Genomic DNA, 27,520 nt, shown 5'->3' with positions numbered 1-27,520 from the left:
CGGACTGGTCGGTGGGAGGCTATTGGTGGCAGAAGACGGTCTCGAAGGTACCCGGGTCCTATGCCATGGAGTGCTTTAAAGGTGGTAATCAACACCTTGAATCGCACCCGGAAGACCACTGGGAGCCAGTGCAGCTCGCGCAGGATGGGTGTCACGCGGGCACAACGAGTTGCGCCCATAACCACCCGCGCGGCCGCATTCTGGACCAGTTGGAGCCTCCGAGTGCTCTTCAAGGGGAACCCCATGTAGAGAGCATTACAATAGTCCAGCCGGGAGGTGACAAGGGCATGAGTGACCGTGCGCAAGGCGTCCCGGTCCAGAAAGGGCTGCAACTGGCGGATCAGGCGAACCTGATAAAAGGCCCCCCTGGCCACGGCCGTCATATGCTCTTCTAAAGACAGCCGTGTGTCCAGGAGGACACCCAGATTGCGAGCCCTCTCTGTGGGGGGCAAAGATTCACTCCCCAATAGTCAGCGATGGCACCTGCTGACTATATCGGGACGCCGGCAGCCACAGCCACTCGGTCTTGGATGGGTTGAGTCTGAGCCTGTTCCTCCCCATCCAGGCCCGCAGGGCCTCCAGGCAGCGAGACATCACATCAAGGGCATCGTTGGAGTGGTCTGGGGTGGAGATGTACAGCTGAGTATCATCAGCGTACAGATGACACTTCACCCCGAAACCATGGATGATCTCACCCAGCGGCTTCACATAAATGTTGAACAGAAAAGGCGAGAGGACCGACCCTTGTGGCACTCCCCATGCGAGATGCCTCGAGGTCGACCTCTGCCCCCCTGCCAACACGAACTGCGAATGGCCAGAGAGGAAGGAAGAGAACCACCGCAAAACAGTGCCCCCTATTCCTAGCCCTCTCAACCGCTGCAGCATGATACCATGGTCGATGGTATCAAAAGCCGCTGAGAGATCTAATAGGACTAGGACAGAGGAGCAACCCCTGTCCCGGGCCCTCCAGAGATCATCCACCAACGCGACCAATGCCGTTTCTGTGCTGTGCCCCTGCCTGAAGCCCGACTGGTACGGGTCTAGATAGATAGCTTCATCCAGGTGCCTGGGCAGTTGTCGTGCCACCACGCTCTCAACAACCTTCGCCACAAAACGAAGGTTGGAGACCGGACGGTAGTTAACTAATTCAGCCGGGTCCAGGGAAGGCTTCTTGAGGAGGGGCCTCACCACCGCCTCTTTCAAGGTGGCGGGAAAGGCACCCTCACTCAGAGAAGCAGTTATAATCCCCTGGAGCCAGCCTCGTGTAACCTCCCGGGAGGCCAGTACCAACCAGGAGGGACACGGGTCCAATAAACATGTGGCGGCACTAATCCTACCCAGAACCCTGTCCACATCCTCGGGAGCCACAGGATCAAACTCCTCCCAGATAATATTCTCAAGACCTACCCTCGTCTCCTCCCCCGGACTCACCCAGTCGGAATCCAAGCCTTCCCGAATCCGAGCGACTTTATCGTGCAGGAATTGCACAAAATCCTCAGCTCGACCCTGCAAGGGATCCTCCCGCACTCCCCCCCCCGAAGAAGGGAGTGGGTCACCCTAAACAGGGCGGCTGGGCGGTTCTCTGCAGATGCGATAAGAACGGAAAAATGGTTAGATTTTGCCACTTTTATCGCCACTAGGTAGGTCTTGATATAAGACCTCACCTGTGTCCGGTCGGAATCAGAATGACTAGACCTCCAAATGCTCTCTAGGCGTCTTTTCCGACGCTTCATCTCTCTCAGCTCCTCAGAGAACCAAGGAGCCAATTGAGATCGGCATCGGGTCAGAGGCCGCAAAGGCACGACGCGATCCAAAGCTCCGGCGGCCGCACTCTCCCAGGCGGCCACCAGCTCTTCAGTCGAGTCGTGTGTCAAGAGTCTCAGGAAACGGCCCAAGCTCCGTCAGGAACCTTTCTGGATCCATCAGGCGCCTGGGACGGAACCATTTAGTCGGTTCCGTCTCCCTGCGGCAGGGGGAAGCGGTAGGAAAGTCCAAGTGAAGGAGCGAATGATCTGTCCATGACAAGGGTTTAATGTCTAAGTCCCCTCTACCAAGATCATTCAACCACTGACCAGAGATGAAAATCAAGTCCAGAGTGAGTGGGGCCTTGAACTAACTGGGTCAGGTCCATGGCCGTCATGGAAGCCATGAACTCCCGAGCCACCTCTGACGTCTCACCCGCGGATGGAAGGTTGAAATCCCCCATGACAATAAGTCTGGGGGTATCCACCGCCACCCCGGCGATGACATCGAGTAGCTCGGGTAGGGTCGCTGCCACGTGGCAGGGAGCCAGGTACGCAGTCAGCAAACCCATCTGCACCCCACGGCCCCACTTCACAAAGAGGGACTCACATCCGGCTATCTGAGGAACAGTGGTCTCCCTCGAACAAAGACTCTCCCTAATAATCACCGCCACTCGCCCATCCCTCCCCTGGGCCCTTGGCTGATGAAATGCACGAAAATCTGGTGGGCACATTTCAACGAGGGGGACCCCCCCCCTCTTGGCCCAACCAGGTCTCCGTAATACCTGCCAGGTCCGCACCCCCCTCCAATATAAGATCACAGATGAGGGGGGCTTTATTGACAACCGACCTGGCATTACATAACATCAGCCATGGACCCTGGGCCTGAGACTCTGCACAACCCAGGCCACGAGACGCGCATTGGGGACCGGAGTGCGCAATTGCTCGTAAACAGTATATGCGCACCCCCGGCACATGATATGGTCCTCTGCGCCCGTCATACCTGCCCCTCCCACTCATTACTTCAATTGCCAATCAGCCTGTCACCCCGCTCAGTAGCTATCTGGAACCCCCCAGGTCCATTTTCACAACTCCCTCCCTTCCTCCCGGGTCCCCTTAAAATTTTCTTTAAAAATTTAAATAAAAAACCCCTCAACCCCCTCTTCGCTGCATGCCATGCCAGCGAATCATGAACAAACAGAAATAAAACCCCTGTCTGTGTTGCTCCCATGGAACCAGCTGTACGGCCTGAATGGTGATGAGATGTTTTATGACTGATTCCACAAGGAGCCGCTTCATCCGGTCCCGTGACGGGACAACAGATGAACAGGCTCGGGGGGTGGGGGGGTTGGACAGAAATTCCACGGAGAGGCCCGACCTGACCATCTCCCTGACCCAAGCATCCGTGGTGGTAACCTCCAATTGGCTGGTGAAAAGCGCCAGTCTGCCTCCAATGGGAGGGTTGGACAAGCAGTCAATGGGAGCATTGAAATGGGTGACCCCTCTCGCCCCAAAAAGGCTGCTTAGGAGGACCTCTCTGTCCCAGGCTTCCCTGTCTGTCCTGGGGTCTACCCTGCCTAGGGGGAAAGGACCACTGTGATCTCTGCTGCATAAAGGAACGAAAATAGGGTGCTGGTCTAGAATCTGACCTGTAGGACACATTAAGTAAGACCTTGCACTTATCCCTGGATTCTACCAGGAGGGGTTCCAGGGAACAGCCAAAAAGCATGCCCCCCGAATATGGGGCGGACGCCAGGCGCCATTTGTTCTTGGCATCAGCATGCCAGTGGTGCAGCCAAAGCAAGCGGCGGGACGAGATGGTGGACCTGATGGATTTGGCCACAAAGGATGGCTGGTCCAGGACCAGGTCCTCATCATCCGACAAATCCGGTTCCCTCAGAAAGTCCTTTCCTGCCAAAGAACCCTGGTTAGGGGAAACAGCAGGGTAATCTAGGTCCTGTGAAGGGCCTGGCTCTCCCAATAGGCCATGGCTGACCGCTAGGGCAAGCGGAGACCCATGAGTGGATCCTCTGCTGCATGATCTCTGTCATGCTGCGTTGAACGGCCACAGAAATCAGGTCAGCTATATCCGCTGGACACTGAGGGCCATCCTACTGGTCATGCCTGAGGCCGGAGGCTGTGGGCGTAAACATGGCTTCGGCCTATCTCACAGGCTGGGCCCATTGGGTGGTCATGGGGTCAGGGTCCAGGCCGCCAGGCTCATCCAGAGACCAGATAGCTGTGGCCTCCTGCTGTGGGAGGGCCGGTTGGTCCAACTGAAGTGGGGGAGAAACTGGCTGAATAGGTTGGTCCCCAACATGTAGGTCCCGAGACCTTTTGCCAGCCTCCTTGATGGCCCGATCTGTGGCCTTTTCAATCGCCTTGTGGCGTTTACTGGCCTCTCTCTCTGAGGCCTTAGAAGCCTGTTTGGGAGGTTGATGAAGGATGGGTTGACTTGCCCCGAGAGCAGACCCTGGTACCCGAAGGGCCTGCCGCCACCTGGGCAAGAGGCCCATCTGCTGTAGCTGCCTGAATGGCCCGCTTGTCACGCTGCTTGGAAGGAGCGGTTGCCATCTTGGAAAGGGCCGAGGCCTGAAAGGCTAGGCCTCTAATCTGCACGTGGCAGGGAGGCTCACAAAGGAGCACTACTGGGCCTGAAGCAGGCAGAAGCCTCTGGAGCCTTCTCTGTGGGGATGGATGCTGCCCTCTCCCTTCCAGCTGATGGAGCAGTCTTACCGGGCTCTTGTGGGTTTCTGCGAAGCCGGGAATCCTTCCTGGGGCTTGCCGTTGTCGCGCGCTCTTGCGTGCGTGGTCTGTCTCAGGGGAAACCCCCAAACCCTGGCTCCAAGGCACAGTGATCAGGACACAGCCCAGGAGTGCCAGTCCAACGCCCTGCTGATCGCAGGAGCGTCACCACAAAGCGGCCTTCAGCGGGCTCTGGCAGATCGTCATTCACGCTGGGAGAGAAGGGAGCGATGCAAGGCAGGCTCCCGACCCGATTTGCATGCCCTGAAGGCGGCCTTCAGCAGGTTCGGGCTGGATCGCCCTTCACGCTGGAACTCGACACTTGGTATAAAAAATTCTTCTTATAGCAAGGGAGCAGCTCCAAAAGGCACGTCTCTCCCAATCAGACTGAGTCTGAAAGCTGGGAAGGAAGAGAAAGAGGAGGTGCTTAACAACTTGCAGACTTGGTCCTATTGGATATCAGACGAAGTTAACCCATGCCTGGTTGCCGGTCCCACTGTTCTGGAGAATTCTGTAAAGACTTTGATTCAGTGGTGCACGACAAACTACTGTTGAAATTAAGTTCTTACGGCATCTCTGGATCCCTACACAAGCGGATAGCCGTGTTCCTGTCAAACAGGCAACAAATAGTCAAAATAGAGAGGGCCCTATCAAGTCCGGCACCAGTTAACAGCAGAGTCCCACAAGGCAGCGTTTTAGGACCCACACTCTTTCTGCTTTACAACAACGACCTATGCAATAATATTATAAGCAGCTGCTTCCTTTTCGTTGATGATGTAAAATTATTTAACACCACTGACAATTCTGCTGCCCTGCAAAGCGACCTTGACTATGTGTCAGAATGGTAGCACAATTGGCAACTCCAAATTTCAATTAATATATGTTCTGTCCTACACATTGACAATAAAAATCAGAACACCAAATACAAGTTGGGCAGAAATGAGAGTGAGGTAGACAACCTCACTCTCTCAAAGACTTAGGAGTACTCATCTCAAACGATCTAAGCCCCAGAGCACACTATAACAGCATTGCCAAAAGGCACTAAGAGTTGTTAACTTAATTTTGCGAAGTTTCTTCTCCGGTAATATTGTATTGCTAACTAAGGCATACAAAATCTTTGCCAGACCAATTTTTGAATACAGCTCGTCCACCTGGAACCCACACTGTATTTCGGACATTAACATGATTGAGCGGGTTCAGAGGTATTTCACAAGAAGAGTACCCCACTCCTATACTCACAATAGAATTCCATTCCTATGCCACCAGGCTTAAAATGTTGCATTTGGATAATCTGGAATTGCGCTGCCTGCGGTCCGATTTAAGCATAGTACACAAAATTGTCTGCTACAACATCTTGCCTGTCAACAATTTCTTCAGTTTCAACCACAATAGTACACGGGCAAACAATCGATACAAACTCAAGGTAAACCGCTTCAAACTTGATTTCAGGAAATATGATTTCAGCAACAGAGTGGTCAACGTCTGGAATGCTCTACATGATTCCATTGTTATATATACTTGTTGTCTTGTACATGTTTGACAAACAAATAAAATAAATAAATAAAATAAAAAGTAAAAGGAAATACAAGGAAAAGAATGTCTACAAAAACCCACTGGTACTTCAGCAACAGTTCTGAGTTTTCTCTTGAGAAGGGATGAAAGATTCTGAAGGGACTAGGAGAGAGAAGACGCATTCCAGAAGTGCTATCCTACAATTTATGTGACTCTCATTAATTATGGAAGTGATGATTCCAATGTATCTAGAGTGCACCAGATTAGGGAAGGCTGGTCTACATTATTTCTTACTCCTGGATTTACACATGAACGTTGTTCTTTGATATTGAAAGTATAAAATCATGCAATTGTGTTAGACGTTATTTTGGAAATAATGCCATTCCACTTTTTTTATCCAAAGCAGGAACTGCAATGCAACACATTACTATAAAATACACAATAGCTTGCTGCTCAGTGGTGGGTTGCCCTTGGTTCACACCGGTTCTATAGAACCGGTAGTAAAACCGGTGGGAGGCTCTGCCTACAGACCCCGACGTCATCAGAACGCTTCTGCGCGCGCGTGGCCCCGTTACGAACCGGTAGTAAAGGTAAGTAGAACCTATCCCTGTTGCTGCTCAGACTCCGCTTAGGTATCTCCAACAAAACTAGGATCCCCAAAACAAAACAACCCTCACCAGTTGGAAGGTTCTTAGTGCTTCTTTCAATTTCATTCATTCATTATAGCCTTTTCTTTCTAGACCCAGAGAACTATTCTGATTCTTTGTTTGCATGACTGTCTTTTCAAACACTATTATGTTTTAATCCACCAATGATGATATTTCTCTTAATAAACTTTAATACTGTCTGAAGAAATGAAAATGATAAAATAGTAAAATGAAATTGCTTGGATAGTAAATAAATGTCACAATGTTAACAGAATAAAGACACATGCATTCTGGATTTTATCAAATTCTAAAATGCCTAGAAGAGAAATATCTTAGCCTAGTACAACTGTGATGTTTCTTAAATCAGGGGTCCATAACCCTTAAGCCCCATTCATGTACATGCGGTATCCAGGAAGTATGCAAAACCACGCCCACTAGTCCATGGGAAAACCACCCTCCACAGAACCAGTTCCTGGCACCCAAAAGGTTGGGAGCTGCTGTCCTAGATGGAAGACAGATGGCTGGCCTCAGATGGAGAAAGGTTTAAAGGTTTAAAAGGACAGCATTAGTACCCTGAGTTTGGTTTAGAAATGGTCTAGAACCCAATATAGCTGATACCTTAATATTCTGTTGACCTACCCTAATTAATACAATTCTTAATATTCTGTTGACCTACCCTAATTAATACAATTGTACTTCAGTAGAAGTACAATTCTGGATTACTGGATTATTTTAAAAAATAATTCTAATTAGAACAATAGGAGTAATCTGAGTGAATGAAGTATTATACCTGATTCCAGACAAGATAATTTGTACATTTAGTACTGATTAGTTGGTAATACACCATTTAACCACTCAGACAACCCCCAATGGCAATGACAAGAGTAGTCCCAAACAGCATAACTGAAATTTCAGAGAAAGTCCATCCCAGATTCAATATCATTCACTTGGGGAGACAACCTATCTCCATCTCATGATATTTCTATTTTATCTAGGCTGCATTTTAACATACTGGCTATCAAATAGCTTCCAGTCAGCTAAGCAAGAAACTGAAGGACCAAACTTCCAAGGACACCAAATTCCAGTAAGTAGATTTATTATTAGTTAATGACCTCCACAGCAAAAGAATTCCAGAAGACTGCTATCCATTCTGTACAACCAAATAAAATCAGGGTTTAAATTTTGGCACCTCTCCACATAATGTACAGGCTAGAATATACAGGCTAGAATAATATGCAATCTGACAATTCTGTAATTCAGGAATCAGCAATGACCCAAATAAGAAATCAAACCTGCATAATTTATATGCAACAGATTTAACAAAACTGCATGCTACATGAGAATACTGATGTTCCCTTCCTTTATGGAAAAGTAGCCTCAATTGGTGAAATTTAGTTCAGAGAAATAATCACCTGGGGGGTTTTGCTTTTGTTTTATCTCTATTCAAAATTGGCATTATCCAAGCTCCAAACTGCATCTGATTTTTTTTTCTTGCAGAAGGTGCACCATCATGGCTTTGGTGCATACATTCTAATTTGCTTTCTTGAAACAACTCATTTGAATCAAGTTCAACTCCTGCTGAATTGCTGATCATATCCATGCAATTTTCTTCATAACAGCATGGAAGTGATTTGCCATTGTCTTACCTTTTTGCAACTATGCTGAAGAAGCCCCAATGTTATTGTTTATCAAAATTGATTTATGTACATTTTCAAGTAAAATGGGAGTAAATTGTTTAATTAAGGTCACTCCTCAAATTCAAATAAATTTATTTTTAAGTCATTAATGCATCTTGAGAAATGAACTAGTATATACACATTTTTCTTTGCTTGCAGATTCGCAGTTAAATCTAAACATTACTGGATTTTTTTCACATGCTGGAATTATTTATGTCTTTATTTTGCTGTGCTTTTATCTCAATTATAATCCTAATCCTTATTGTCTAATCTTTATTCTTTCATTTGAGAGCTCATGTTTACTGTATTTAAGCACCCATTCTTTCAAATTACAAAGATTTGGAGCTCTATGCTTAGTCAAACATCAATGAGCTTTACTAAATCAAATTCTATTGACAAGAAAAGTTTAATAAAGGTTCTGGGCATGGACTTTCAAGATTGTCAGCTACTGGGCAAAGTTCAGACAGATAAACATCTGCGAGAAAATTCACACCATCCCAAGGGTTTGATGAAATAAAATGAAAGAATGAATGTAATCTTTATAACAAGTTAACTTCCTAGGAACAGGATATTTTCCAGAGTTTAAGAACTATAATGGGGTGTTCTAGAATATAGACATATGTGTTCCTTGTGCTTCCAAGTTATAAGAATCTTGTATAGCTGGGTAAATCAAGACCTTTGGGACTTTGAAGAGATGATGCTGAGCTTGTCGATCAGAAAGGTTGGCAGTTTGAATCCCTAGTATAGGTCTCCTTTGTGAGCAGGGAGTTGGACTAGATGACCTTCAAGGTCCCTTCCAACTCTGTTACTGAGATGTAGTCAAAATCAGTACTGGGCTAAGTAAAGAATACTATGTTGCAATATAACCAAGGGAGGGAGGGAGGGAGGGAGGGAAGGAAGGAAGGAAGGAAGGAAGGAAGGAAGTTAAGTGCCTAGCTCTGATTCTTTGAGAACTCTCACATTATGCTACATCAAGCTTCATTTGTTTGAAACTAATATGGATTAATGGATGATCACATCTTGAGAAGAGGCATGCATATTAACAACTTCCTCATAAATAGTACAAAGTGGTAAATCTTTGCATCACTTAATAACTTCCATGAAGAGGCAAAAACCCTACATCTTTATTTCTAGCTCAAAGAAGGATGAATACACAGTTGCACCACCTAAGCTACAAACTCTAAATGCAAATAGAGATAGTCTTTGACTTACAATATTTTATTTAGTGACAATTGCACTGAAAAAATTGATTTATGACTGTTTTTCACACTGACAACCGTTAACAGCATCACAATGACCACATGACCAAAATTTGGATGCTCAGCAACCGACTCATATTTATGACATATCCCAGGGTCATGTGATCACATTTAGTGACCTTCTAACAAACAAAATCAATGGCGAAGCCAGATTCACTTAACCGTGTTGTTAACATCACAACTTTAATGATTCATTTAATGCTTGTGGCAAGAAAGGTAAAGTGAGCAAAACACACTTAACTGTCTTGCTTAGCAACATAAATTTTGGGCTCAATTGTTTTATAAGTCAAGGGCTACCCATATCCCTCCAGCTGTAAAATTAATAAGCTATACCTATACCTTCTTCTACCCTTGGCCCTTCTTCTAATATAAGCTTACCTTACACCATTGCTGAAATATTAAAATCAAAGTAACACATGTAAAAATATTGTGAACACTCAAAAACACTATAGTATTAAACAAGAAATGTATACAAGATAGAATAGATCCTCTTTCTTTAATGTACAGGAATTTCTTCATTTATTATCTTTCCTTGGAAAAACACTCAGCAATCTGAACCCATGCATGCAGTCTTGGATGGAGGTGTCCGTGACTGCCACATCAGCTGCTTAACTTGCTATAAGGTTCTAGCTCATTGTATCTCATGAAGGAAACTAATGTAAAACACCCTCTCTTTTAAATATTATTATTAACTGTGTGGATATATATCTGTGAAAAGCCTGGGCTATATAAAATATAAAGGTACAAATTGTTAATGGATTCAAACGTCTGACATTTCCACATCCAGTCCTCATAATTTGATTCCACAAAGGACAGTTGAGAGGGAATTATTAAGCTGTGTCAGCAAAGGCAATTACCTCCAGTGCAGCAGAAGGCTTCTTTTTAAGTTCTTCACATTTTCGGAATTTGCAAATCTGATGTCCAGTTTTACGGTTCCTACAACTGCTGCACTGCTCACAGTTTATTCGTCTTCTGCAAGGAGGACACATGCCACATCGTTTTCGTTTCTTTTTCCCTGAATTGATGGCAGATGCCAATTCATTCTGCATTGGGTACTCTGCTAAGCCAGCCATATGGAGTGCACTTTCTGCCAAAAATACACCAGCAGGGGTCATAATGAAAAGGCCAGGGTTGATGGGAAAAGCCCCCAGGTAAGGAAAATCAGATGGGTTGTTCATTGTTTCAGCTGTTGAGACAGCTTCCATGTCTGAGATGCCCGTCCCATGGTCATTAGGCAGAGGGATGTGCTCCTGGACTACTCTTTTGAGCAACTCTGTAGACTGAGCAAACTGTTGCAAGATGTTCTGTCCTTCCAAAGAAATATCTGATCTGCTCAACATATCAGAGATGGTTTTGTGCTTTGAGGTAGAATTGCTTTTTTCCACGATTGCCTCACTGCTGTTGGTCATAGGGACACATTTCTCTGAATGTTCACTTAATGAGCTGCTGCTACCAAAAGCAGAGTAATGGGACAGTGGTCGAGACTTCTTAAGACTTTTGTTCAAAGGTTCACTAATTATCCCACTTTTGTTCCTTCTTTCCAAGTTGATTGAGGGCTGAGAATCACCAGAATTGTTGCTTTTTTCCAACAAGCCTGGCTTGATACCAGCATCTTGATGGGCGTCAGGATCAGACATCTTTCTTTCTCTTTTTTTAAACAAAAAGACCAGACAAAGCTACCAGCTCACTTGTAGAAAATGATCAATCACAATAGTAAGAGCAGTAATCACAAAAAAATGGAAGGAGCAAGATCTGTCCTCAGTGTAATTTCACAGTCATTACAACATCTCCTGCAGGTTTCATATATCACACGTAGCTCTGAAAGTAAAAAAAACAAAAAAACAAAAAACAGAGAGGAGAGACGTTAGCAAACTACTAAAAGTTAGCAACTGCTAAAACAAATAGCTTTTCTATTAGTGTTCAACTTAAAATTTCCCTTATACCGCGTTTCCCCGAAAATAAGACTGTGTCTTATATTTTTTTTTGAACCGTGAAATAAGCGCTTGGCCTTATTGCTATGCACTCAAAAATCCGATTGGGCTTATTATCAGGGCATGTCTTATTTTGGGGGAAACAGGGTAATAAAGTCAGGACGCATCACATAGTCAGAATAGATATTTCCATGTGATATGCATCATTAATCTAGATTTTACAGACCTTCGTTGGATGACTTACTCTGTGATCTGACACTGCTTGTACAATACATGAGAAACAAGAGACTAATTCAATTCTTTATTTGCAAACTTCTTGGCTCTATATCTTCCCTTCCTTTCAGGGTACTCAGAAGATCATTTCTCCTACAGGTATTGTCCTTGATGTGACCAAGCAGGATAGTTATGAATCAGCCATTTCATATTAATTTATGAAGAAGCCAGCTTCTATTATTAAAAACATAAATTCTAAATTGGGAAACAAGTGCTGAAATAAACTGCAACTGTTAATTTGCTATTTATTATTGCCCATTTAATTTTTAAAATGATAAATAATTTTATACCTGAGAAGAAAAGAATCTGTGTGCAAGTCCAATTCCAGCATTTTTACATGGGTCTGGGAAAAACTCCTGCCTGAGAGTTGTTATGGGTAGACAAGAGTGAGTTAGTTAAACAAGTACTCTTACTGTATTAGACATATTGTTCTATGGTAAGAGAGATGAGATATCTTATTTATTCAAGAAAAACAAAGCTGGAATAAAAATGTATAATCGGCAAGAATGTAATCTTAAAGAACTGAAAGAATATGCCAGCATAAATGAAAGCTCAATGTATGCAAAAGTTCCTAATAACATAGATATTCTCTACTTCTAAATACAAATGTCACAAAAAACTTGAGTTTTTCACTTTCAAACAAAAGCAATGTACTGTGAAACCCCAAATAGGTAGCAGGCTTTCAGGCTGCAGCATTGAATCTATGAAGGAGAAAATATGCAACAATGTTTCAAATTTTCATAATGTCCAGTTTATGTCTTTGAATAGGAAATTAGACTTGCAGTTAAGACATTCATTCACATGAAAGGCAGCAATGAGTTTGCAAGGAGGATGCAAGACAACAGAGATCTTTTCAGAGGCTATAATAATGGGAAAAGAATTCATCAAAGGTTAAAGTAAAAAGGCCAACTAACCCAGTGAAGACTTCAATATATCTTGGATCTCATTCTGAGATAGTCAGTTTTATTTCTATTATATGCAAATAATCCATACTATGAAGTCATAAATAGAAACTATGCAAAAAGTCTTTTGAAACTTAATTTTTTTCTAACTACTTGACAAATCGGTATTTCAGTCTGAAGTGGTAACTGAGATAATGCAATTTCAAAGGTAAAATTTCTTTAATTTCTCCTCAGAGGGGGCCTAAAGCATTTATAAACAGTAAAAGATTTGCCAAATTTTTGAATAGGATTGAAAGTAAAGCATAAGTGTTTTCTAACAGGAGATCTCATAGCCAAGGCACAATGGCAGATTCTCGCTCTGTTACTGTCAACCACAGTAACACAGAGATCTTTTCAATTTCTTGAACTGTGACACTGTCATTGTGAAAAGGAACAGTCATAAATCCAAATTGAAACATAGAGATGTCAGTTTTCCAATAAGCTTTCTTACTCATATTACACCATATCCATAGTACTGTACGCACTGGTAGTTGAGATACATTATTTGAAAACGAACATTGTCTTACCTGAATGTTCCTTTTCGGAGTACTGCGACTGCAGTCCATAGCTGGGTTTCTTCATCATCACTTCCTTTTGACTGGGTGATATTTCAAACTTATATACCTCTTCGTCCTGTGGCCACGCCCCCTGCTCCCATAATGCACCAGTCTTTGAACGAAGGCGCGACCACCTAAAAGATTCCAAGAAAACAGCAGTAGGAGGAAAAAACAATAACAAGTCCAGTCCGGCTCAGACACCAACAGTCCAAGAATATAAAAATAAAATCATGGGAGGGGATGGACTGCAGTCGCAGTACTCCGAAAAGGAACCTTCAGGTAAGACAATGTTCGTTTTCCAGAGTACTGCTCCTGCAGTCCATAGCTGGGATATACCCAAGCTCAGAAAAATTAAGGGTGGGAAACTAAAGGCCCCCCGGAGTCCTGCGTTGGTAGAACACTTTGCAGGACTCGACGGCCAAAGGAAGCCTCAGCGGAGGCAAAAGAATCCACCCTGTAGTGTCTGATAAAAGGTGTCACCAAGGACCAGGTGGCGGCCCGGCAAATATCGGAAACAGAAGCCTGAGTGGCCCAGGCAGCAGACGTCGCCGCACTACGAGTAGAGTGAGGCAAAATTCCAGACGGAACCTGCCTGCCCTGGCGTTCATAAGCGGTAGAGATGCACGCCTTAATCCACCTGCCCACAGTCGATGGAGATATTTTCTGGCCCAAAGACCTCGGATGAAAAGATATCAAAAGGGCCTCCGTTCTCCGGAACGATTCAGTCCTGCGAATATAACGACGGAGGGCCCTGCGCATGTCAAGGGTGTGCCAATCCTTCTCACGTTGGTGCCTGGGCGACGGACAGAAGTCAGGAAGGATTAATTCCTGAGCACGGTGAAAATATGAGTTCACCTTAGGCAAAAAAGCCGGGTCCAGGCGAAGAACAACAGTATTGGCGTGGAAAATACACAAGTCTTTCCTGATTGACAGAGCTGAAAGTTCGGATATCCTCCTGGCGGATGTGATCGCTAAGAGGAAGGCGACCTTATAGGATAAATACTTAAGAGATATAGAGCCCAGCGGTTCGAAAGGTGGACACATAAGCGCTTGAAGAACAAGAGAAAGGTCCCAGGTCGGATATCGACGAACCGGAGGCGGATGTAAGTTCATAGCCCCATGAAAGAATTCTCTGAGTTGGGGATGTTGAGACAGAGACGAGTAAGGAGGGCAACGAACGACAGTGGACAGAGCAGCAGTCTGTCGGCGAAGAGTAGACGGCGACAAGCCCTTGTCCAGGCCGGATTGTAGGAAACAGAGAATGTCAACGACCTGAGCCGACGTAGGGTCCACCAAGTTGTCAGCACACCAGGTGCAAAAGGCCCGCCATGAGGCCTTGTATATGCGCGATGTTGAAGGTCTACGAGACGCCTGTATAGTGGTTATGACGGAATCGGGGAGACGGTCCTTGCGCAGGATGACCCGCTCAAACGCCAAATGGCCAATTGGAGCCATCCTGGATCTGGGTGGGACACTGCTCCTTGGCGCAGCGAGAGATGTGTCGGTGGAATCTCCCACGGAGGAAGTACGGCCAGAGCCACCAGGTCGGCATACCATGGCCGACGAGGCCAATTGGGGGCCACCAGCAACAGTTCCGCACATTCGTCTAACAACTTCCGAATCACCTGAGGGATCAGCGGAATTGGAGGAAAGGCGTACAAAAGGCCGGAGGGCCAGCGACAACGTAGGGCGTTGTGATCCTCTGCCCTCTGAGAAGGGTAACGAGTCACAAATCTGGGAAGTTGGGCGTTCGCCAGATTGGCGAACAGGTCCACTACTGGCAGGCCAAAGATGGTGGTAATCTCTTGAAAAATCTCGGGGTCCAGCTGCCATTCCGACTGGTCTATCAGTTGCCTGCTGAGCCAATCGGCTCTGACGTTGTCCACGCCCGAGATGTGATCGGCCTTCAGAGATAGAACGTGACCCTCGGCCCAGGAGAACAGCTTCTCCGCCTCCAACATCAGGTCCCTCGACCTCGTGCCCCCTTCTTTGTTTATATGGGCCTTGGCTGAGATATTGTCCGTGAGGACGAGGACGTGCTGGCCCTGCAACAGGGGCTGAAAATGACGAAGAGCTAGGCGAATCGCCCTCAACTCCAAGATGTTGATGCTCAACGCTTGTTCCGAAGGTGACCAGCGGCCCTGCACCATTTGATCATCGAGATGGGCTCCCCAGCCTAAGAGGCTGGCATCTGAGGTCAACGTCAATCGATTGGGAGCAGGAACTGAGTACTGAGGAGAAGTTTGGGACCTGTCCACCAGTTGAGGGACAGGGAAATTTGAGGGGGGAGAGAGACTTTGTGGAGAGAATCGCTGCGACCGGAGCGTTGAAAAGGGAGTAGGAACCACTGTAACGGCCTCGTGTGTCTGCGCGCCCATGGCACTATCGAGAAACAAGAGACCATTTTTCCCAACAACTGGGATAGATGCAGGAGAGGGACAGACCGCTTGGACTGGATGAGCCAAATCAAATTGCGAATGCTTTCCACCCTGTCCGGGGAGAGGGAGACTTGGCCCCGAACAGAGTCGATCACCGCCCCCAAATGTTGGAGAACCGTGGCCGGGTGAAGATGACTCTTTGGGAAGTTGATCGAAAACCCGTGGTCCTGAAAGGAACTGATGACAAGGGCCAGGTCCCGAGATGCTTGGCTTCTGGAGGAGGACAGGACTAGAATGTCATCCAGATAGCATAACACCCTCACAGGCAACATTCGGAGAGCAGCCGCCACCACCGCCACCAGTTTTGTGAAGGTCCTTGGAGCAGATGACAAGGGCATTGCACAGTATTGATAATGGTCCTCCCCAATTTGGAAGCGTAGGTATTGGCGGTGGGCTGGAAGGACCGGAACGTGCAGATATGCCTCCTTGAGGTCGACAGACTGGAGGAGGTCGCCCCGTCGCACCCCAGCAATGATGGACCCCAGGGAATGCATCTTGAATCTGTGGTAGCGGACCGACAGATTCAGCTGCTTCAAATTTAAAATGGCTCTCCAACCCCCCGAATGTTTTGGAACCAAAAAGAGAGTCGAATAGAAGCCCTTGCCTCGCTGATCCAGTGGAACAGGTTCTATTGCATGGATGAGAAGCAGGTGGAGGACCTCCTTCTGCAAGAGAGCCTCCTTGTCGGGAGACAGGTGGGAAGGACAGCGGACATAGCGCACAGGCGGACATCCCAGAAACTCAATGGCCAGACCTTGAGATACCGTTCGAAGGATCCAGGCGTCTTTGGTTGAGCGTTCCCATTGGTGGCTGAAGTGCTGAAGACGCCCACCAATGGGATCTTGCAACTCGTAGTCATTTTCCACGACGGACCTGGCGGAAGCCCGCTCCACGGAAGGGACGTCTGGAGCCGCTGGACCTGGATCTGTCCCTAAAACGTTGCCTATCTGACGACCGGTCGGTTCCGGGAAAAAAACTGCGCTGTGAATAGGGGCCGCCCGACCCCGACGAGGCCCGAAAGGGCTGACGCTGAACATAGGGTGCGTAGCGATGCTCCGGTCTGCGGTACAAAGATGCGGGCATCACCTTCCTTTTATCCTTGTCCTCGACGAGGACAGGATCTAGGGCAGGACCGAAAAGGTTCGGGGCCTTGTAAGGAGCCGCCGCCAACTTCCATTTTGCTTTGGCATCCGCTCTCCAATTTCGGAGCCAAAAAAGCCTGCGAGATGTCACAGAAGAGGCCAAGGCTCTCGAGGCGAACTTCACCGAATTTAGCGAGGCATCTGCTGAATACTCGGTGGCAGCCACAATTTTATTTATGTCTTGGTGAAGACGTGTGTCTTCTGGCGGCAGTCTCTCTTGAAGTTGCTTCAGCCAAAGCAACGTGGCCCTATTAAAGAACGACGTGGCAGTCGCAGTCTTAATTGTCCAAGCCAGGGACTGATGTTCCTTGCGAAAGGAGAGTTCAGTTTTCCTGTCCTCCGACTTAAGAACGTCCAACGCGTCTGACAACAAGAGCGAAGAGGAAGACAGGTTTGCAATCGGAGGATCAACTACAGGTAAAGATAATAAGTTGTCCAATTCCGGAGCTCCACAGTACAACTTTTTGTCTAGGCTAGTGGGGCCCATTAAGGAGCCAGGTTGAGACCAAGGAGACTGCAGAACATCGGAAAAAAGCTGAGGGCAGGGAATAAAGTCTTTCCCTGGTTTTGACGACGAAAACAAAGCCTCATGGGGGGCTGCAGAAGAGGCCGGATCAGCAGGCGGGGCCCCCATATTGGTGGTCTGTCGGGCTTTATGAAGCAATGATTTAAACAAAGAAGGTCGGAACAAGCCGGAGAAGGCAGGGGTGTCCGGTGTAAGGCCCTCATCTTCCGAGAGTTCCAATTCCTCAGGCAGCTCCTTCTCCTGGTCGGAGTCCCCCGAAGAGACGTGAGCCAACCTCGATGGGGACCTGGAGCGAACAGGCATATTCGAGTGATAAGCAGCAGGTGGAACTGGAAGAGGATGCTGCAGAGTGGATTGCTGAAGTCCCGCAGCCAACAGAGAGGAAAAACCATTGGACAACGCTGCCTGAAAGTCCACCTGGGGGGCTAGCAGTTGACCATCTGGTCCCCGAAGCCCTGCAGCGGTCGGTGTAAAGGTCGCCTCTGCCCGACGGGAGGAAGGAACCTGGGGTTCTGCCAGACCTACAGCTGAAACATCTGGTAAAGACATTGAGGTCCTTCTGGAGAGACCACACTGAAGCACAGACGGATCCACAGCCGAGGAGCAGGCACGATCTGGGGCAGGGTCCGTCCCGAGAGTAGTTGTGGCTTCAGGAACCAAAGTGTGACCATGCTGAAGCGACTGTTGATCAGTGGCGAAGACAGAAGCCAACGTGGCCTGCCTTGCCCTATCACACTGCCTCTCGAGCGCTCTGTGGCGACGAAAAGCGTCTTTTTCTGCCGCTGACGAAGGTCTGTGCTGGCGAGATTCAGCAGATGTGGCAGTAGACCTCCCCCGCGATTTGGTTTTGTGTGTGGATGGAGCCCTAGGTGGACTGGGCTCCCGCTCTGAGTCAGAGGACAGGTAGGAATCCGCCATTCCAGACAGGTAAGTCTATATACAATAATAATCAAAAGTCTCTCTCTTTTTATTTTTTTTAAACAGCTGGAACTATATACAAGAGTCACCAAAGGCCTGAATGGCGGGGGGGAGGGTGCGTAAGTGCTATAGGCAATAAGGGAGCGCAGATGGAAGCACCAAGGAAAAAAAACCCCAGAAGTAAGCTCACGAACTTCTTAAGAAAAAGGAGGTCAAGCCCTTTGGTCCCAACACAACGAGGACAGCAAGCAAGGCAGAGGCAGTGAATCAAATTGAAGGTTCCGAAGGTAAAATCCCTCGAAAAAACAATCAAAGGCCAGCCGCAGGGAAAGTTGAAGGTTCCTAGCCTTGTGACCGAATGAAAATGGCCGCCGGAACAAACGGCAGCCCCAAAATGGCGCTCGTAAGGCGCTCGTAAGGCACAGGCGGGAGAGAACAGCAACACCTGACACTTCACAGACCAATTAAGATCACCACGATAGCGCCCGCCACACAATCCCAGCTCCAATACTTTGAGGGCACCGCCCTGAGGACGGATGCCCAACTCGCTCACCACCGGCGGCTCAGGACACAGCTGGAGTCTTCAACGAATAAGCGAGGCGTCCTCTCAGCGCGGGAAAAGCGGCCGGGAAGGGAGGCAGCCGAGCCAGCTATATTTAGCCTCCACACACTAGCGCCGATAATACATCAGAGCCTGCGGGGCAAACCATGCAGGGCTCCGGAGCCGCCCCTACGAGAGCCGAAAAGTTTGAGGTGCAAAGTAGAGGTGTGGGGGGGTAATCTAGCTCTCCGCAATCCCCACGCTCACACCGGCGGCTAGAAATGGGATCGGGGACCACCCCGACGGGTCGGAAACCCCAGCTGCGATCTGACGGCCTTCAGAAGACCCCGGGGAGAACGGACTGGAGCCCCAGCGCCGGTTCTTGCTCCCTGCAGCTCCTTTTAAACAGGCTCTCACTGATAAAAAGACTAACCAAAAATAAAGAAAAGCCTAAAACACCAAAAGACCTAAGAAAAAACACAATTGTGCACGAAGAGAGAAAGAAACACACCAGTCTCCAGTGACTGAGTGAAAAGACTGGAGCATTATGGGAGCAGGGGGCGTGGCCACAGGACGAAGAGGGATATAAGTTTGAAATATCACCCAGTCAAAAGGAAGTGATGATGAAGAAACCCAGCTATGGACTGCAGGAGCAGTACTCTGGAAAAACAATGGATAAAAAAATTAAATCTAGCCTATAGAACAAGCAAATAAAAAGATTTGCTATCTGGAAAAAATATTTTTACTGGAACTATGGAAATTATATTGAGAAATAAACACTAAAAAATAAAAGAACTTTTGAAACTGCCAAGCTTGCTTAAGTTGAAAAATTTTGATCCTGAAAAAAATGGCAAAATGCAACAAAATATATACAATCAGAATGGTTTCTTCATAAATAATCTTTCTTTCAATTTTTTTAAATGAAAATGTTTATCCCTTTCTTTTTTCTCATCTGCAGAAAGTGTGCATGACAAGAGAATCTTTTCCTGCTATCTTCAAAAGGGAAATGTTTTTCCAAGCAAGCTTCAAATTTCAGACTGAGATTACCAACTTGCTCTATATTTCTCCTAGCCAAAGATCTGTTCCTTGTGATATGTTGTTGAACTTCAGAGAAGTAGTACAAAATATTTTCTCCTTCTGCTAAGTTATATTGCAGTGTGATATAATGTTTCTGCTACCAATTTTCTAGCATATGCAAACATCTCAAAAGACAATTATAATAAATGGCAAATGTAAAATTATGGCTTGGCTAGTCAGTTTGTCAGACATGAAAACTGGAAAACCAGGATAAGAGCATCACCCTTTCCACTGAGATTTCATTTAATCTTCATTGGCACTTCATTAGGGAGAGAAAAGTATGGAGCATCCAGGAACCAACACTCATAAATCTCACAATGTATGGCCCAAAGTAATTTCAGTTTCCATTTTATAATCCAAATTGTACAAATGTGACTAACAAAGATATCAAGATTCTCCTTAATACTGTAGTCTCAAGAATTAATCCATCAGGGCCCTCTAGTAAGAAGGAGTTACATTTAACATATTGCACTGTATATTGCTATGTTCTGAAGGAATGTAACATTAATATTGGGGGATAGCTTTCCATTTGGTCCCTGGTGATCTGACTGTCTCTTTGGACCTGTTATATCATTTCAGTAATTGAAGTATTTGGAAAAAACTATGTCTGGTAGAATGGTAGAATGCTCCCATCAAAGAATCTTGTAAGTTCCAAAGGTTCCCAAAAAGACACATGCCTTTGTGAGCACAGTAAAGAACAAAAAATTACTATGGATTGATAAAAGAAAATATATTTTCCCCAAGTACTATTGTTAGATTCCTTCAAAACATAGCAATATACATTAAGAAAATGATATGGTTCTTAAAATGTAGGACAGTGGTTAGCAAGTTTAAAGTAATTCTTACAACAGTACCAATTAATTCCTACATACCTATGACTTCCTCTGGCGAGTGGTGAATATTTTACTTCCCATTTAACCCTACAGAATTAAATGGTTTTGATATATCCTCAATATCTTGTGTCCAGACCAGAATCTTCAAAGTTAAGTTTCAGGACAGAGACAAAGCCCTAAAGCCACCAAACAAACAGTAACAAAATCAGAATTTTATTCTAATCTTCTTTTCTCAAGTTCAACACTCTCTCTGCCACTATATACTTCACCGCAATTATTTCCAAGATTGATTTTTCCTACCACTGATACAGACTTAAATTTACTAGATCCACAAGAAACATCTACATCTCTTCAACCTAACACAGAGAATAAAAAACAGGTTGAGAGAAAATTTGCATGAAAAAATTCCACTTCTAATAATCTTACATATCCAGTTCCTCTACTGACCTTCATGCAGCATTAGCAATACCACTTACCTATATATCACTCCACGTGCTTTATAGCACTCTTGGAATGGTTTACAAATGTCAGCATATGATAAAATAGACAATGAGTTAACCAGGTTATGGATGAAGATCAAGGACATAACCAGATGTCATGTATGGACATATTTTAGGCAAACGCTGTGAATAAAGAAGACATAGGCCTTAATTGCAGAAAAGTTACAAAGGGCTCTCTAATAAGAAAGCAAAACAGTGCCAACAATCCAATAAGAAAAGCTCTGACAATACAAGCAAATCAAAGCTTATACAGCTCATTGCTGTAAAGCCAAATCTGCTGCCGCCATAATGGATGCTGTTGTCTACTTTATTAGATATGCAGCCATGCTGGTAGCTTTCTCCATCAATACTCCATACAGTGCCATATGTAGAGTAGCAACATGGATATGTTTCTCTTTTATTTGTTGGATTTGTTAAGGCGACCCAATTCCAAAACTACTCTACCATGACCAAAATCTCCATCAGTAGACAAGCTCTACAACAAGTACATTCTTTTTGTAAATCTAGTTGGTGAATAACTCCTGCTGTATTGAGAGACATGGCTAAATCTCATCAAAAGCCAAAATAGAAATAGGGACAGTTTTATAATATAATAAACAGCTACAGTGACAATTTTATTTGAAATGACATAGGTCTTCAATATGGCTACAAACCTCATTCTTGCACCAAATGTTCATCATAGGCACAGACACATTTGAAAAGCAACCATATCCATAATGATTTAGCTACTTAAGTGTGCCTCACGGCAAATGGTGTTAATAGAATTTGCTATTTAAGTAAATGGTAAGCTTTAGCATGGAAAACTTTACCGCTAACTTACTAACTTTAGAGGTATGTGACCATCTTTATCAGATCATTCAAAGCATGTACATTCAAAGCAGTTGGAGGATACAAGAACAAAAACTTTTTTGGCCATCCTTACTGATAGGTATGGATGGTCCCACAATGTCTCGAAGTATTGAAAGGCTCAGCAAATTCACTACTGGGTGAACGACTATTGTAGTGGAATATTAAGTGACCAAGCATTTACTGTGCCCTGCAGTGGCAAACGCAAGCCCATGTCCAGAAAACTGTTCAGAATAACTTCTGAGATTTTGATTGTCCATTTGGTTGCTTAAGCACTTAGGCTTCAATTTCATTTAGGTTGATGTACAGACTTAACCTACAGAAGGTCAAATGTTATTTACTTGTGGATGAGATTTGAGAATAGTAAAATCCTGAGCTTTCAGTCATTTGAGGGGGAAGAATGTTAAATGCAAATGTATAGTATTTGTGCCAATTTATATAATTTGCATAATTATATAACTGTCATAAATGGAAGCATTTGGGTAGTAAAATCTTGATATAATGGACAAATCTTAATGCAATGTACATTGGTCCATTAAATGGGATGTAGTCCAAAGAAAAAGCATGCATTGTACTCCTCTCTAACCAAATTATGACAACACTAAAAAAAACTCTGCAGCTCAGAATTCCAAATCCTAGTGTTACAATTTGAGTCTGCAAGCATTATAAAATCACCTGCTATACTGGGATGGGGCAAGAGCATTGCAGAAATCTTATACTAATTCATTACCAGTTCAGGCACTTGACCCAGCAACCCCGTCGCCATAGGGGGCACACCTGATAGTCATGCAATTCCAGCTACGGGTGGGTTTCTTGGTTCAGGATCCCAAGCCTGTAGTTTGGTTTCTTCCTCGAGGTTCCAAAGCCTTGTGTGGGTATCTATCTGGTTCCCAAGCATATATAAGCAATCGTTGGAATTTAGCAGTTCATATGAACAGTATGGACTTCAGCTTGGAAATCATATAAGATACCCACTTTAGGCTTGGGAACCTAGCTGCCCAATTGCCGGCTTGGAAACCCACCCATGGCTGGTATTGCATGGCTATCAGGTGTGCCCCCTATGACGGTGGAGTTGCTGGATCAAGTGCCTGAATTGGTAATGACAATGTCACCATGGACCAACACAATATAATAGTAGTAATGATGTTTATATAAAACAAACAAGATGAAACAATAATAGAATGGATGTGACATTGCCATACAACGCCCTCCACTTTGTCCTTATTTTTAGGGCTTTATACATCAGCGATGAAACACCAAGGGGGGTTGAAACATGCTCTTTCAAGCGGGCTGAAAATACCCTATTTTTGGCATTTTTACAAAAACAGTTAAATTTACACTCAATTTGTGAATTATTGGAAAGCAGTAGGAGAATGAAATTTTATATTCAACAACCTTGTGTTGCTAAGTTATTATGCACAAAGTTTCACATTTCTCATGTCTTTCCTTCCAAAGATATAAGAAGCCAAACTTTACCCTTTTTTTGCACCACAGTTATTTTCGGCCAACTTTGCTCCCAATTATCTAGATGGAGGTCGCTCATGAGAATGTTTTTATTATTTTGTTTAATAGAGCTCAACAAGTTATACAAGAGGGCCAAGTTTTGTTTCTCTCAACAAAATATTGCTGGAGATATTATGTCTCAAAGTTGTTGAAATCTCAGTGTCATACTGTCGAAGGTTGCGGTATGAAGTCATACAAATGACTATATCTCCGCAAGTATTGCATTGGCAAACATAACACTTTACCAATGTTCATTGGGGATGTGTGTGCATGTTCACACCAAATTTCATCAAAATCTGTGATGGTCGACCTGGGAGCACCAGACCACTTGACATGGAATGTGACTCTTCAGTCACAAAGCTGGCACACATTCGATAGAACAAATCTAACAGCTAGCCTAGAAATGGCAATTTAAAAATAAGGCCCATCAAGATCAATGAGTTCGGTCCAAAATAAATATTTGGGCCATAAGATCCCATCTTTGTAAGCCCTGTTCCATTTGTCTAGGTTCATCTCACTGTGGTAAGATGATTAAACGAAGATAATGCATAATTCATAAACATGAAGTAATCTTCATAAAGTTACAAGAAACATTTCCTTTTTAAACCCATATGGCCTGCATTCATCTTGGCCAGGGCCAATGATGATGTTTTAAAAATCGGGTTGGGGGGGGAAGCAGGGTACTGACTAATGAACTTTCGAGTTGCAAGCTTTTCCTGATATGAACAAACCAATCTGTAACCAAAACTTCCATGTCAAGTGGTCTGGAATTGAGAAGAAGGCAGGAAAAGATTTGCAGCAGGGTGTTTATCTAAGTGGTATGCAAGAAACTAACCCTTCCCGCCTTCTCCCAACTTCCTTTCCTACCATCTCCCAACTTCCATCAGTATACTATTAATAGATACATTACATACTGTAAGGTAACAACTGTACTGCACATGTTTTTATTGCTTGTTGGACTTGCAATCAAAATGAATTTATGAACAGCCTCAGGAACGTAACTCAGGAACAAAATTATGTTCTAAGTGGAACAAAGTTTGTACTTTTTTCAGCTACTCATCAATTCTGTGCTATGTATTTGACTGCTCTTTCATGATTGCTACTGAACAATGAGATGCTCAAAATTATGAAACTAGAACATATCTAAGAATTCTTGGATTTCATGAAACCAACTCTACCTCCAGATTTCCCCCTTATAATCAATCTAGTAACAACTAGGGTCATCACACTTTTTCTAACCAACAACCAAACTAAGGACAGAAACTAATTACTATAATTCTTAGGAAAAAACAATAGAATTTAGGACTACAAAACCTGAAAACTTTCAGAATACTGCAACCACATCTAGGCTAATTGTCTTACACAATCACAGGTAAATTTCTATCCTTTGGGGCTCAGCAGTATAACTGCGATCATATTTCAGTGGATCATATTTTTTTCTGCTCTTTATACAATATATCATTTGTTTCCCACAAGATGAAATAAGGAAATGATTTTTTAAGAATGTTGATGGTTTCAGTATTCTTCAACCTCCAACTCGTTTCCTAGATGTACCGAATACATCTAAATCAAATGGTTTTATTTTAGAAAAACCAGCTCTAAAAACATTGTAATTAGTTCAGTAGAGGCAACCAAACACAACATCAGTTCTCTGATTTATTTTAAAGTGATTGACTTGTGTAACTAATTGGAGCAATGTCTACCTTAGTATTTGAACCTGAAATGTAAACAGCAGCAGAAAGGTGTGTGGCCTGTTCTTCTATTTATCTCAGCACATTAAATGATACTCCATATGAAATCCATCAACAAATCTTCAGATTCCTCCCTGGATAATGAAACACAGAAGAAAATTATTATTATGCATCAATCATTTTATGGAAACATATGCTTCTTATCTACAGTACACTATTAATTCAGTTCCCAATGTTTATCAGTTACAGGTTCTCCCTCTTTAAAATTGTTAATTTTGGGCCCAACATTTATGGCTATCTTTTATTAACAGTTTGTTAAACATTATGGTGATAATGTCTGGTGGTGATAATGTCTCCTTAGTCAGTTATAATAATGTTACAAATTGTATATAAAATGCTGTCCTATCAGTATTATAATCCAAATACTGCCACATTACAGTTCTTTCCAGCAGCAATTTAGATAAGGTACAAACCCAAAAAAGTACAGTTTTTGGGTCAATAGTGTTGGAGGAGGAGGAGGAGGAGGAGGAGGAGGAAGAGGAGGAGGAGGAGGAGGAGGAGGAGGAAAAGAATAGGAGCAATGATAGTAATTCAATAAGCAAACAAAGTAAGTTAACTAATTAATTGTTCATCCCATCCAAAAACATTTTACCCATTGAAAAATGGCTATAATTTAGAGTTTTTTGACAGATATGCACCTGAGCAATCAGAAGGTGGTGGAAATTACATAATGGTTTCCATACAGAAATCAGAAACCTGTTGCTTCATTCTACAGCCAAAAAGATACGTAACCCCATCACAGCATAAGATGAAGACTGAACTAAATCTTTAGAATATTCATATTCGTAGATTATGAAACATTATTTTATATTTTTATATTTCACTCTCTTGGATTTTTGGTCTTCAATATATGGAAACCTGACATGTGTTACATCACAGAAACATTTTCTATAAATGTTTGACACATTTTTTTCTGGTCAACTTAAATAATAAACTATAGTTCAAATTCTTGAAGACACCCTAGATTTCAACCACGTTTACTCTGAAGTAAATCTGTCTAATGATGATTCCTCCAAATAAGTGTCCTATAATTTCTTCTATAAAGTAGATTTTGCATACAACCTGAGCCACAAGTGGCATGTAGTTCTTCAATATAATCTAGTAGAATGTGCAGGTAACAAGGAAATGGTCAAATACCAACTAATATTTTGGGTGGAATTGAATACTGAGGAACTGTCATATTCCTACAACTTAACACTCATTGTAACACTACAATTCATTCTACTGAATCACAGTGGAACAAAGAACAAATAAATGAAACAATTTCAGCCAGACCAACTACTTTTATTATTTTACAAGTCAATTCAGAAACTATTGTAGAAGTTAGACGTGGTCATGTTCTTAGATTTTTTCTCCATTACGATCTGTATTCAGTTACTAAATGTAACTTCCCATGTAAGTCTTTAGACATCACAGGGACAGTATTGTCATGACGTTTAGGAGAATGTCTAAATTAGTCAGGAAATAAAACACTGTTGCATTGCACCATTTTAAAAGATTTCCATTGTAAAACTAACAGGTCACTGAACCAATTAGAATCTATCCATTCAAATTTCACTACCAATGGAGGTGATAGCAAGAACTGTTTAAACACTGGAATGAGGCTTCTCTATATCCTAATTCCAAACAAGAAGTAATATACAAATTTAATACATTAGTTGAAGTTTGAAGGGTGTAGTTGCTTGTAGGCTTTGTTCATAATATTTCTCAACAAGAATTTTTAAAAAGTAAGCCTACTGATTTTGTTTGTTCATCAATGAAAACTTTTTATACTGTTTCCCCGAAAATAAGACCCAACCGGAAATTAAGTCCTAGCATGATTTCTCAGGATGCTCATAATATAAGCCCTACACCCAAAATAAGCCCGTTAAGATTGTCAGCCAGATGGGTGCATTTAGTACCGTATTACCCCAAAGATAAGACCTAACCAGAAAATAAGCCCTAATGCATCTTTTGGAGCAAAAAATAATGTAAGACCCAGTCTTATTTTCAGAGAAACACGGTATATCTTAACTTTAATAAGACAATGAAGAGCCACATGCTACTTATACACATTGAATTCAACTATCTCCCCAGAATGCTAATTGGAATAAATGTTGGAATGAATCCTGATAAGTCTTAAGATATTTTTGATTTTTCTAAAATTTTCAGCAGGCTTCAAC

At 43.8% G+C, this 27,520-nt stretch overlaps 1 protein-coding gene across 12 annotated transcripts in view; it reads right to left on the bottom strand.

Moving 5' to 3' along the window:
* The window catches only part of CXXC5 (CXXC finger protein 5), a 170,103-nt gene that overhangs the window by 36,490 nt on the left and 106,093 nt on the right, over positions 1 to 27,520 (bottom strand). For 11 of the 12 annotated variants that reach the window (XR_011600226.1, XM_070940815.1, XM_070940811.1 and 8 more), the window contains 2 exons: positions 25,311 to 25,432; positions 10,439 to 11,399 (listed from right to left, as the gene is read on the bottom strand). Coding sequence is in view for 11 of the 12 variants with exons in the window: in XM_070940815.1 (XP_070796916.1) it covers positions 10,439 to 11,218 (780 nt within the window). In the remaining variant the exon portion in view is untranslated. Of the gene's footprint in view, positions 1 to 10,438; positions 11,400 to 12,075; positions 12,146 to 20,797; positions 20,840 to 25,310; positions 25,433 to 27,520 lie in introns of those variants that run through there. The other variant, XM_070940817.1, reaches the window with a different exon arrangement.

Source organism: Pituophis catenifer, unplaced genomic scaffold (genome assembly GCF_029215685.1).
Source record: "Pituophis catenifer annectens isolate HBS135680 unplaced genomic scaffold, rPitCat1.0.hap2 SCAF_3, whole genome shotgun sequence".
In the NCBI taxonomy this organism is placed as follows: domain Eukaryota; kingdom Metazoa; phylum Chordata; class Lepidosauria; order Squamata; family Colubridae; genus Pituophis; species Pituophis catenifer.
Note: the sequence above shows the minus strand (reverse complement) of the source record. Positions and strands in the feature narration are given on the sequence as shown.